At 45.0% G+C, this 11,760-nt stretch overlaps 4 protein-coding genes across 6 annotated transcripts; all 4 read left to right on the top strand.

Annotated features, from left to right (window-relative positions):
• The first annotated feature begins 742 nt into the window (after positions 1 to 742).
• LOC6609572 (skin secretory protein xP2) lies at positions 743 to 1,848 on the top strand. Of its 2 annotated transcripts, XM_032716075.1 has the most exons (3): positions 743 to 829; positions 901 to 1,414; positions 1,475 to 1,848. In XM_032716075.1, the coding sequence occupies exons 1-3, from the start codon at positions 827 to 829 to the stop codon at positions 1,750 to 1,752; spliced, it is 795 nt and encodes a 264-aa protein (XP_032571966.1). In that variant the 5' UTR covers positions 743 to 826; the 3' UTR covers positions 1,753 to 1,848. The 2 variants fall into 2 exon arrangements, with proteins under 2 accessions (XP_032571966.1, XP_002034251.1); XM_002034215.2 differs by having other exon boundaries at positions 745 to 829; positions 901 to 1,848.
• Positions 1,849 to 6,456: 4,608 nt separating this feature from the next.
• Positions 6,457 to 7,237, top strand: LOC6609571 (skin secretory protein xP2). The gene is made up of 2 exons (XM_002034214.2): positions 6,457 to 6,537; positions 6,600 to 7,237. Exons 1-2 carry the CDS (start codon positions 6,535 to 6,537, stop codon positions 7,164 to 7,166), a joined length of 570 nt encoding a protein of 189 aa, XP_002034250.1. The 5' UTR covers positions 6,457 to 6,534; the 3' UTR covers positions 7,167 to 7,237.
• Positions 7,238 to 8,229: 992 nt separating this feature from the next.
• On the top strand, positions 8,230 to 8,958 carry LOC6609570 (leucine-rich repeat extensin-like protein 3). Of its 2 annotated transcripts, none has more exons than XM_002034213.2 (2): positions 8,230 to 8,321; positions 8,398 to 8,958. In XM_002034213.2, the coding sequence occupies exons 1-2, from the start codon at positions 8,319 to 8,321 to the stop codon at positions 8,830 to 8,832; spliced, it is 438 nt and encodes a 145-aa protein (XP_002034249.1). In that variant the 5' UTR covers positions 8,230 to 8,318; the 3' UTR covers positions 8,833 to 8,958. The 2 variants fall into 2 exon arrangements, with proteins under 2 accessions (XP_002034249.1, XP_032571968.1); XM_032716077.1 differs by having other exon boundaries at positions 8,304 to 8,321; positions 8,401 to 8,958.
• Positions 8,959 to 9,012: 54 nt separating this feature from the next.
• Positions 9,013 to 10,134, top strand: LOC6609569 (palmitoyltransferase ZDHHC15). Its single transcript, XM_002034212.2, has one exon. It carries the CDS (start codon positions 9,087 to 9,089, stop codon positions 10,101 to 10,103), a length of 1,017 nt encoding a protein of 338 aa, XP_002034248.1. The 5' UTR covers positions 9,013 to 9,086; the 3' UTR covers positions 10,104 to 10,134.
• Positions 10,135 to 11,760: the final 1,626 nt, after the last annotated feature.

Below are 11,760 nucleotides of genomic sequence, written 5' to 3'. Positions count from 1 at the left end.
CGGAACCTTGAGATCGAATTTATAATTTTAGGCTCAGACGTAAGCTAGACCCATTTTTTATGACCATAATCGTGGGCAACTGGTTTGAAGTAATTAATTGGCCACCAAGGGTTCGTTAGGTATCCAAAGGGTTGAACTAAGAAAAAAGTAGCTTTGTTTTTGACAACTTACAGTATGTATTTGCATAACCGTTTGGATTGTGGGCGCCTCACTTTAGAGTCTAGACAAAAGATTCCATTAAGGGGCCTGCAAGAACATCGTCAAAACCGCTGAATAATTTCGGATTCCTCTAATCCAAAACCAGTTTCTGCGTCTGCATTCGTTTCAAATGATTATTGCAAATTTCCGGCTACACCAGACGCTTGTGCCAAAAATACGGCTTACATATCAATCCAGCTGACCAATAAAACCAAAGATGATCCCATAAAATATGCCTTTAGCTGTCTGCATGCAGATAAATGTCATCTAAAAGTCACTTTTGGTGTTGCCTGCTAACACGGCTTAAGACCGACCATCCATCCATCTATCTATACTATATATCTGTCTATCTATCTATCAGCATCTTATTCTTCATTCCTTAGATCCAATAAACCTATTAAGCCCGGATCCATCGAGCGCTTATTCATTCTGACGACCCCCAAAAACAAAACCAGTAAAAAATCTCATCTGCGCTGAATATTCAGATGAGACGTTGACGATGATCTGCGGTCGGCCTGAGGTTCAGTTCAAGTTTTTGGGCTCGGTCTTGTATAAATAGTTAGCCATTGAGCCTCTTCAGACAGAAGCTACTCGATCGCTCTTGGAGTAACAGATTGCAGCTGTCATCATGGTGAGCTTACGCACATGGATGAAGGATCAAGGATTATATTTCTAAACGCTTTGGTTTGCTTGGCTTTTCAGAAATTCCTGGTTGTTGCCTTTGCCGTTCTGGCCTGCGCCTATGGCGATGTCTCCCACTTGGGTTACGACTACTCTCCTCCGGCCCCAGCTCCGGTTTACCAGCCTGCTCCAGCTCCGGTCTACCAGCCCGCCCCGGCTCCGGTCTACCAGCCTGCTCCAGCACCAGTTGTTATCCCTGCTCCTGCTCCCGCTCCAGTTGTGATCCCAGCTCCAGCTCCCGTGAAGTCCTACGTCCCACCTGCACCCATCAGCATCCCAGCCCCAGCACCCGCTCCCATCAGGATCCCAGCCCCAGTTTACCAGCCAGCTCCTGCTCCCATCAGCATCCCAGCTCCGGCTCCAGTTGAGATCCCTGCCCCAGCCCCAGTGAACACCTACATTCCCCCCGCACCAGCACCAGCTCCGGTTTACCAGCCAGCCCCTGCTCCCATTCCCGTGAGCATCCCGGCTCCAGCTCCCGTTTACCAGCCTGCTCCCGCTCCCGTCGTGATCCCAGCCCCTGCTCCAGCACCAGTTGTGATCTCTGCTCCTGCTCCCGCTCCCGTTGTGATCCCAGCCCCTGCTCCAGCACCAGTTGTGATCTCTGCTCCTGCTCCCGCTCCAGTTGTGATCCCAGCCCCAGCTCCTGTGAGGTCGTACGTGCCACCTGCACCAATCAGCATCCCAGCCCCGGCTCCCGTTTACCAGCCAGCTCCCATCAGCATCCCGGCCCCTGCCCCGGTTTACCAACCAGCTCCCGCTCCCGTCTACCAGCCAACCAACACTCAGGTTCTGGAGGAGATCGAGCCCGCTTCCAATGATGGATACCGCTACAAGACCGTGCGTCGTCGCGTCTACCGTCACCGTTTCTAAACTTACCAAAGCCCAAAAAAAACTGTTTCCTAACGAATCCCTACGGGGACTCGCAATAAAAAATTTCCGCCTTCAATTTGTTAAACAAAAAGAAAAGTCTTCAAATTGTTTTCCAATCATAGCAAATCACACGGGAAACAGGAGGAAGGGAAACTCTTAAGTTTGCTCTGGCCATTTGAGTTGGAAATTTATGAAACCCGAAGAGATGGCGAGACTGGTGGAATCAACTTGCCATCGGACAGATAGTGTCGGTAGGGGATGGGGCAGGGGGCAGGGGGCAGCGGAGGATAATAAGGAGTTGCAAGCAAGTTGCGGAACACTCCCAAAGGATTCGATTCGATGGCGGACTCGGCAGTCCTCGCCACTCCACATTTATCACGAAATTTATGGCCTGGAATGAGCTTTGATGATGTGGAAATTTTTTCTCGTTAGATTCAAAAGTTTTTAGATGCACTCAGAAAGCGGAAAATTTATATTCAGCATTTTGTATAATTAAATAAAGATATATCCAAGGACACAGAAATAAGGTTAAATATATTTTATATTATAAATTTCTTTAAAAATTACTAAATCTTATACTGTTCTCTAATAGTTTATTTTCTTGTGGACAATTTCAATTTTTCTTAAATATATTACAACTAATTGTTGTTTATACGATGATTTGGGTAATATTTTTGTCGGTGCACCCACACGAAATCGATGATGGTGAAGCTGGAGCTCGGAATGTAGATGGAGCCGAGTGGATTGGCCTCATCAGACGACCACTGACCACTTGTGGCTGCTAACAAGTGGCAGGATGAAATCGAAGGCGCTCCAGGAAGCAGGACATCGACAGACGATAGACGCTGTGGAAAATTAACAAGAAAATGCAGCGACAACTGTCTACGGATCTTTTTCTCTCACCAATTTGATTAGGGAAATGTCTGGCTGAATGGCGGAGACTGTGGGTACCCAAATCCACCACTTTCTAGTCTGAATTCCGGGACAACCGCAGAGCCACATATTACACTTGCCACGGCGCATACTAATTAAAAAGCACAAACGCAATCGGGGAGGCTACTAAAATTAATTGCGTAATTAAAACAAAATTATTTTTTTTATCCACTCCCTTTGGCCCAAACCACAAAAGATTGATTGTCCTGGCTTATTTCGTTAATTGCATTCTGGTCAAATATTGGCAGCTCAATTAAATGAATTAAAACACATTTTTGCTTTTATGCGGACTGGCATACAGGAATAGAAAGTCCTTTGTGGGGTGCGGAGGCATAGGGGCTACTAAAATCATTTGACAGGCAATTACAATTTAGAGACGATTCGGTCAGCCGCATTGCAATCAATGGTGATTAGTTTGTGTGGCGGCGAAATTAAAAATCTTCTTTCACTTGCTTAATTTTCACACAAATTATGAGTTACTTAAATTGCTTTATACCGATTCCTCAATATGAGATTGACGTAGTTTAATCTCAGCAACTCACAACATGATAATTCGTTTGCTCTGCACTCCGCACACACGCATCGTAGCATTTTACTAATCCCCGCCAGCGATTAGTTGAAATTCCAGTAGTAGCTGCCATGGGGCATGGATTGGGTAATTTTCAGCCTCACTGCACTTTGCTCCGCCAGCCAGAAGGGCTGGCGATTAAATAAAAAGGAGCCAGGTATGGCGGACACCCAACAATTGACAGTTGGTTGCACTTCCAACCGCACTTAATTAGCAGTTAATGATGCCTGATTAACACGCATTATGGCCGCTGCTACCCATCGGCATGGCCGGAGGAGCCACCCAAAAATCCAGGCCCCTTACACATGCACATTTCGATTTCAACCTGTCAGGCAGATGGTCTGCAAAATGCGTAATCAATGCTTTAGGCGCCGTGGATTACAAAATAATCATCAGTCCAGCGGCCTAAAAGTATGCAGAAGAAAATGCTCGAACGGAAAAAGTGAAAATGCTCTTGAAAAATCATAAATGTCATTAATATGCAGCTATTCGAATAGCAGATGACCTTTTTGGTAAATATACAGAGCTGTGAGTAATCCTCTATGTTAGTTATCATCGTTGCCAATAGTGTTTACATTTAACCTGGAGTTATATCAAAAATATGCAAAATATTTATTTTCAGAGCCACTTGAAATTCAGAATATTGCCGCAACGTACCCTTCATTTTGGGCTTACTCAATAAATCGGATGTAAAAATTGACGAGTACCTCGAACTCGAACCAGCCGGAATCCCAGTTGTTGGTCGGCTGGCTTACGGCTTTAAAGCGACAGTGCGAAATCGAACGTGCAGAGTGCACATGGATATGGGACATGGATCGTTGGGAAATTGACAGTATCAACGTAATTATATCAGCAGTTCGTGAGGGGGGAAGGGAGTCCCCCCAAAACGAAAAAGAAAACAGAAAAACGACAAACTCCAGAAGGGCTGGAAAATGGTGGGGCGGCGGCCACTGAAATATGCAAACGTTGACTGCCTTCATTTATTTTTACTGTTACTGCATATTGGGGCGCCATCGGACGTCGGGGCTGATGGAGTGGGAAAGGTCCGGGCAAGAGGCGCGAAAATAATCGTTATCCTGGACAGGTGGGTCCTCGATTCCTCTCGCGTTCGATGCCAGCAGTTGCACTTCATTTGCAGCATTAATTTGTCGCCCGTTGATTTATCTGACCAGGTATATACCGGCATACACACACTTATAAAGATATATACCGACGCGGCAAATGAATTTATGAGCTGCAGCTCCATCGAACGTTGAAAAATATGGAAAATCGATTGGCAAGTGCTTGTCATTTCCACTTGAAGTCCAGCAAGTCAGCGAGCTGCAGTTTTTGAATATTTATCAAATCAATTTTTGCACCCATAATGTAAATTAGTTATGCAAATAATATTTATACGAATGAATGCGAAAGGGATCTACGCGATAGCTTCGTTTAAAGCGAAGCGCGTGTATCCAAAATTATAATCAATCGAATAAATATTAACAAAAAAAAAATAAATATATAATACATTAGAATGGACGCTGAGGTTCAGTGAACCAAGAAATGAGATTGTAAATTGAAAAGCTAAAGGCAACTAAACACCATTGTGTTCTCACGCATTAAATTAAAATAAAAAAAAGATACAGAAAAACATAAATATCTTGGATATCAAGAGGCCAGAACACATTGTTTAAACACTTGAAGCCCTTTTGGCCACATTTTCAAATTCGAATGGTAAAAATACTCGCCAATGGAACCACTTCATCCCATTTTTCCAGCACTTCAAGGGAAACGAACTATATATTTTCCTTTTGCCCTCTGATGACGCCACCATGCACTGCATGTCAACTATTAACGGGAAAACAACTAAATTACGTATACGCAGCGTTGCATGACCAGCATGCCACTGCGTCTATGTATGTGCAATGCTCCGTTAGAGAGTGTTTGTGTATTTGTTCGAAATACATTTGCAGTTTCGGTTTATTGGCGCTGCGAAAATAATGGAATGGAATCAAAATAAAAGGGGTTAAGTGCTTGTTTGCATAGCTTTTTGACAACATCAACACTCCGTTTCCCCCCTCCCCCCACGACACATGTGCACGCTCTTCGTATTTTATTTTTACACTCCGAGGAAAACAAATTCAACGGAAATTAAATCATTTCGGCGTCGGGAAGTCTCCGCGGATTTTTGGCACCAACCGGAAAATTGTTCATTAGCAATTTGTGTAATTAAAAAGAGAGAGTGCACGGGCACAAAAGTGGTGTCCTTCACAGCGCTGGTCGGTATTCTTCCCTTTTCCCACTTAAAGTGGCCCCAGAACTTCCCATCCGACTGGCTAATTTGTTTTCCGCTTGGCAGTGACACATGGGGACAGTCTGGGTGGCGTCATGTTCAACTTTTGACCCGTTCGAAACAGCCACCGCTTGCTAATTTTGGAGATTCCTTGCCCATCTGGTTGGGCTTCAATATAAGCGCACTGAGCGAAAAGGGGTCATCCAAGTTAAATAATATAAGTATGTTCTTAAAGCGAGATATTATATAGATTTATATATCCTGAAGTAATCTTAAGTAGAACAGTTTGTTTAGTACCATGTTCTATGTTATAGCAGTTTTAACCATTCTAGACCCCATCCTTTTTTGTCTCGGTGTAATTAAGCAATAGGCTTTTGTTTTTAGCCACCTTATCACAGCTAATCAAGCAGATTAATGACCGCCTGAACTTGCCAATCGTCTGGCGTCTGTGGACCAAACAGTCTGTAGGCCTCTATTGCCAAAAGCTTGAGAGTAGGTTTCCAGTTTTAGAGCGGCTTTAGTTTTGGCAGTTCAATTTGATACACTAAGGCACAAATGTTTTATGCAAATGATATTTTAATGAAGACAATGGCAGTACAAGCAAGTACGAGTGGAGAAGAGCAGGTTGAACTTGACGGACTGTCATTTTGCTCTACACTGTAACAATTGTTTAAAAGCTTTAAACCCAAATGAATAGCTTATCTGCATATATATGCACTGTAAGGCCACATTGTACAAATAATAACTATTAAAATGATGCATATGAAAGTGAGCTTCGGTCGAAACAACTCCTCCTGGTCGGCGTAGGGTACCAGAGTTGACCATTGGCGTGGCTCGTAAAATTCTGGTTTCTGGCATATTAAGAGACCCTGATATCCGCACTTCTTCGCTCGTATTAATGTTTATCTTTCGCTTCTGCACCGCGCCCAGGTTTTGATATAAATACCACCTGGCAGATGGCTCCAGACCATACTAGAAACGTCCACGTTCCAAGTAACATACATCCACAATGGTTAGTACGAAACTAAAACTGAATACTCTGAGTCCTGACTAATTTGGTAAATTAATTTGCAGAAATTCCTGGTTGTCGCCGTCGCCCTCTTGGCCGTTGCCCACGCCGATGTGTCCCACCTGTCGGGCTACAACTATGCTCCCGTCAGCATCCCACAGCCGGCTCCATTGCCCGTGGCCGCTCCCGCTCCCATCAAGGTTGCGCCCGCTCCCGTGAACACCTACATTCCCCCCGCACCCGCACCAGCTCCCATCCAGATTGAGGTTCCCGCTCCAGCACCCGCTCCAGTGGCCATTCCCGCTCCTGCTCCCATCAAGTTCGCTCCCGCTCCAGTGAACACCTACATTCCCCCCGCACCCGTGCAGGTTGAGATTCCCGCCCCAGCTCCCGCTCCAGTTGCCATCCCTGCTCCCGCTCCCATCAAGGTTGCCCCCGCACCCGTGAACACCTACATTCCCCCCGCACCCGTGAGCATCCCAGCCCCAGCTCCTCTGCCCGTCAAGGTCGCCCCAGCTCCCGCTCCCGTTCCCGTCCTGGCCCCTCAGCCCGTTCTGGAGGAGATCGAGCCTGTGTCCGCCGATGGCTACCGTTACAAGACCGTCCGCCGTGTGATCCTTCGCCGTTACTAGAGAGCTAGTCCATCGGTGATCTCCGCCAGGAGAAAACTTATTTAATAAAACGAAAAAAGTTACTATCTAAACTTTCACTGTGTTTGTCTTATGAAGGTGTTATGAACAGTAATTTAAGCTCTTGTATAAAAACAATCCTTTATATTTTCTGTATAGCAATTTAGAATAACCTTATATTTGAAAGGTACTCTGAATTACCAGGCATATAATATCCAAAACTATGGATCTTTCGCTTTCATAATCTAAAGAATAAGCGTAGAAAAGTCAAAATTGATTGCTAGAATTTCAAGTGCAAAAGTAAATAAATATAATTAAGCTGGAAATTAAAACACATATCTAACCACTTCTTATAGATTCATTTCAATCTTTTTGGCGAGCACATCTCTTACTACTTATTTGCACCCACCGCAAACGTGTTCATCGTCTGCCAGCCAAATGGTGCGACGCAGAAATACTATAACTTTTTTATTAGCCAGGTGTTTGAAAAAGTCAGAGTCTATCCGGACCTGAGTAATTAATTAAGCTTCGCCAGACATTTTCAAGATCAACATAATCTAAGCAAATCGAAATTAATTTTGGCATAAACTTGAAACGACTCCATAGGCCCGGCCGCCGGCTAATATTTCGCCCAGCTCAAAAAGCAGAAACAAGAGAACAGCAAACGGAAAAAATAATCCAAAAGAAATAAAATAATTATTAAAACATAAACCCAAGCCAATATGGCGTGTGACCCACGACTAAAAAACAAATTAAACCATAATACAGCGTGCAACAATAGGTTTGTTTGATCTAATTAGAGAAGCTTTTGCAGTATCTTAAGACTGAATACAAAAAGTTGGTCCAAGTCAAAGCAGCGATAATGCGATTTTGGAAACCAAAACTGAAAACCAAAACCAAAAAACGAAACCAGAAAACCCGTCCAACCGCCTTGGCATTGGAGGCTCGTTGTCGTGTGTTCGGTATCGCTTGTCTTCCGACTTTTTTGAGTGAGGTGAAGACCCCCATGTATCATGGGGGCATCATGCAATTAATTTGGCTCCGGTTGACCCGCAGCCCCAAAAAACAATGAGCTATAAAAACCGTAGTCACACTTCGAGTTCAGCAGCACAAATCAACTTGTGATCCAAGCAGCAACAAGCCCATCTCCTCAAGATGGTAAGTGCACGGATTACACTACCTTAAGGATAATCGGCAAACTATATATGCTAAAACATATTCATTTCTATCCTAGAAGTTCCTTATCATTGCCGTCGCCTTCTTGGCCTGCGCCTACGCTGATGTTTCCGAGCTGGCTGCCGGAGGATACGATTACCCCCAGCCCGCTCCACCGGCGCCTGTGAAGAGCTACATTCCCCCACCGCCACCACCACCCCCACCAGCACCCAAGAACACCTACATTCCTCCCCCGGCTGCACCTGCCAAGGCCTACATCCCACCCCCACCACCACCACCACCACCGGCGCCCAAGAACACCTACATCCCTCCAGCACCTGCTCCAGTTGCTCCCGTGGAGGCCTACATCCCTCCCGCAGCCCCAGCCCCCGCCTACATCCCACCTGCTCCCGTCCAGGCCGAGGAGCCCATCATCGAGGAGATCGAGCAGCCCGCCCAGGACGGCTACCGCTACAAGACCGTCCGTCGTCGCGTCTTCCGTCACCGCAACTAAGTCCGTGACACTCAATTGTTGACTAATGTGATAGGCCTCCGGCAAAGATCACCTTGCCTAGGTATCAGTTAATGTTTTCTTTAAAGATGGATGTGAAGAGTAAATAAATAATCAAAAAGCACACAAGTCTCTATTACCTATAAATCAAAAGACAGTAGGCTGGCAAAAAGTGATCAAAAATACAAGTTAAGCAACATGTTCCCGCAAAGAAATCAAAGTACAACTCGTACCGGAGCTGGAGGATCCCTTCCAGAATGTGCCGGATTAGGGAAGGCCATAGAAAAGTGCCCTGTTGCGCGGTCAGATGGCTTCCTGCCCTCATAATTCTGGGCGTGTTGGTATGGTCCTACCACGTATTTGTATACCAAATCTGCATAAAGAAAGTTTCGGACTACTTGACCATTGGACTGTTGCTCTTTTTCTATCACCTACTGTTGTTCATGTTTTTATGGACATGGTTTCGGTGCATTTTCGTAGATCCAGTTAGGATTCCCGATCAATGGAAAATATCACCCGAGGATGTGGACAGATTGAAGCGAAACGACGGAGTAGAGGGTGCAGCTCGAGTCCTAAGTTATGCAGCTAGAAATTTACCCATTGCCACGTGCACCATCGATGGACTAGTGAGATATTGCAAGACTTGCTGGATTATTAAGCCGGATAGAGCTCATCACTGTCGAACCTGCCACATGTGCGTCCTGAAAATGGACCACCACTGTCCGTGGATAGTGAACTGCGTTCACTTTCACAACTTCAAGTACTTCATCCTCTTCCTGTTTTACGCTGAAGTATATTGCTTTTATCTGTTCTGCGTAATGATCTATGATTTGTACCTAATTTGTGGCTTTGAAGTTACTGCCCTGAAAAATCAGCATTCGTGGAACGTTCTTCAGTACTTGGTATGCATACTCTTTAACATATTCACGGTGATTATGTACACTGTCAGCTTGTTCAATGTATCTCGAAATCGCACCACTATGGAGTCGGCTTATGCCACATACTTTCTCGTTGGCGGCAAGAACAAAAATGGTTTCAATTTGGGATGTTTTGATAATTTTCGCGACCTTTATGGCGATAAATGGTACCTCTGGCCCTTCCCGATCTTCTCCAGTCGTGGTGACGGACTTTCATTTCCCTTGGCCCACGATCGACTAAAGGAAGTCCGTACCGGTAACCAGAGAAAAGATAACGAACCCACCAGAGCTCAGATGTACAAGGAAAACTTGAATCGAATTCTCGGAATTCATCAGCCACCTTTCAATGAAGAATAGGTTCGCTTGAAATAAAAGAGCAATGTTAAATTTTAAATACGATGCACTGTTATTGCAATTTATATGTCTTAAATTTCTCATTTTCCATTTCAAATCAAGAAAAGCGAAACAAAAACATTCCCGTAGACAATTCGAAAAGGGGGAGCTCCATCAACGTCTTAATTTACGAGTCATTGGCAAGTGCACCAGCACCGGACTTCATCCGCTTGGCAATTGCAATCCGCTGGCCATTTTTTGGACCCGCTGAGTGGCCAACATCGATAAATCCCCGACATTCCGGTTCCCTAGTCCGCTCCTGCCCACAAACGCATTGGAGTCGTTTATAAAACGCTTAACATTCGTGACATATTTCGCATTTGGCCGGGTGTCGGTGGCAGAAATTTATAGACTTTATCCATTAGGAAAACAATTACGAGTGCAAACAATGGCCAATGTGCGATGTCCAGCGGATGGACTCCCCGGCCAGAGGCGATTCCTTGGGCACTGAGTATATGTTGGTAGTGTCGCGCCCCCCAAGTTCAATGTCCTCGTCTATATTTTCTTTTTATGCTGCGGCGACTTCTTGACTGCTGCAACACAAATCCAATTACCTTCAAAATAATAAACTTATGTACATACCAAAAAGGAAAAGAATGCCATCCAAGGGTCCTACCATTTCTCCGGCTGCCTCTACGCACATTTTGCTTTATCAACTGTTGATAGACTCCGTGGGGAATTTTCCGTATGTCACGACAAAGAAGACGATGGAAATGGAAATGGGAGCTGTCTGCCGTCGGGCGGCATTTTTTCTTCATGCTCCTGTAGTCTGAGGTCTGAGTCCTGTTCCCGCTCTCGCATGCACTGGGAGAAATCGAAAATATGTTTAAAATGAAAGGTACGTTTTTTATCCCCCTTCTGACATTTCATGATGGGTTTTTCATTAGTTAGTTATCTAGCATTATTTTTATCTTAAGGGACCTACTTCTTTTGCAATATTGTTTTTATATTTAACTAGAATTTTTCTCAGTGCCTGGACCATAGCTTGCTGATTTCCACAGCTTGTTTGCTGCTCATTATTCGCCTTTGGCTGGTCCGGAGGAGACGTGGCTGTAGTTGGTCGCCAAATGCACGAGCGCAAATAATTTTTGCCACTTGCATGTCATCAGCATAAAGTGAGTGCAAAATATGTGAACTCGACTTCGCAGCGGAAATTCGCCTTAGAGCGCAGAGTCAACAGCAATTGGCCCAAATGACTTGTAAGCACCGTCAGACGGAGGAGGCGAGGTGGTAGGAGCTGGTGGTGTCCTGCCCGCCCAGCCACATGTCCCTGTCGCCATCTCCCTTTCTGTCCAGCCAACCAGCTAACCAAGCAACCGCTCGCAGCTTATTGAATTCGCATATTTTCCCATTTTGCATTATGGGCAAACATTTTTTCCATTTCGGCATCCTTTGTTTTTGTGCTCTGTTTGATTTTGTAATCGAGGATTTGTTCAAGCCAATCGATTGCCGGGAAGGGGAAGCACTTTCTGTCCCTGCTCATTGAATGTTTCAGCAATTTTTGGTTAAGTCAAATTGGTCTAGTCGACGGTTTGACCTTTTTACTGCCAGACTTTCGAAAAGGGGAGAGAATCCATTGGAATGGAATGCCAGTGTTGGCCAGAACATGTGTTTGTCCTTG

The sequence above is a fragment of the Drosophila sechellia genome, chromosome 2R, assembly GCF_004382195.2.
Source record: "Drosophila sechellia strain sech25 chromosome 2R, ASM438219v1, whole genome shotgun sequence".
NCBI classification, from domain to species: domain Eukaryota; kingdom Metazoa; phylum Arthropoda; class Insecta; order Diptera; family Drosophilidae; genus Drosophila; species Drosophila sechellia.
Note: the sequence above shows the minus strand (reverse complement) of the source record. Positions and strands in the feature narration are given on the sequence as shown.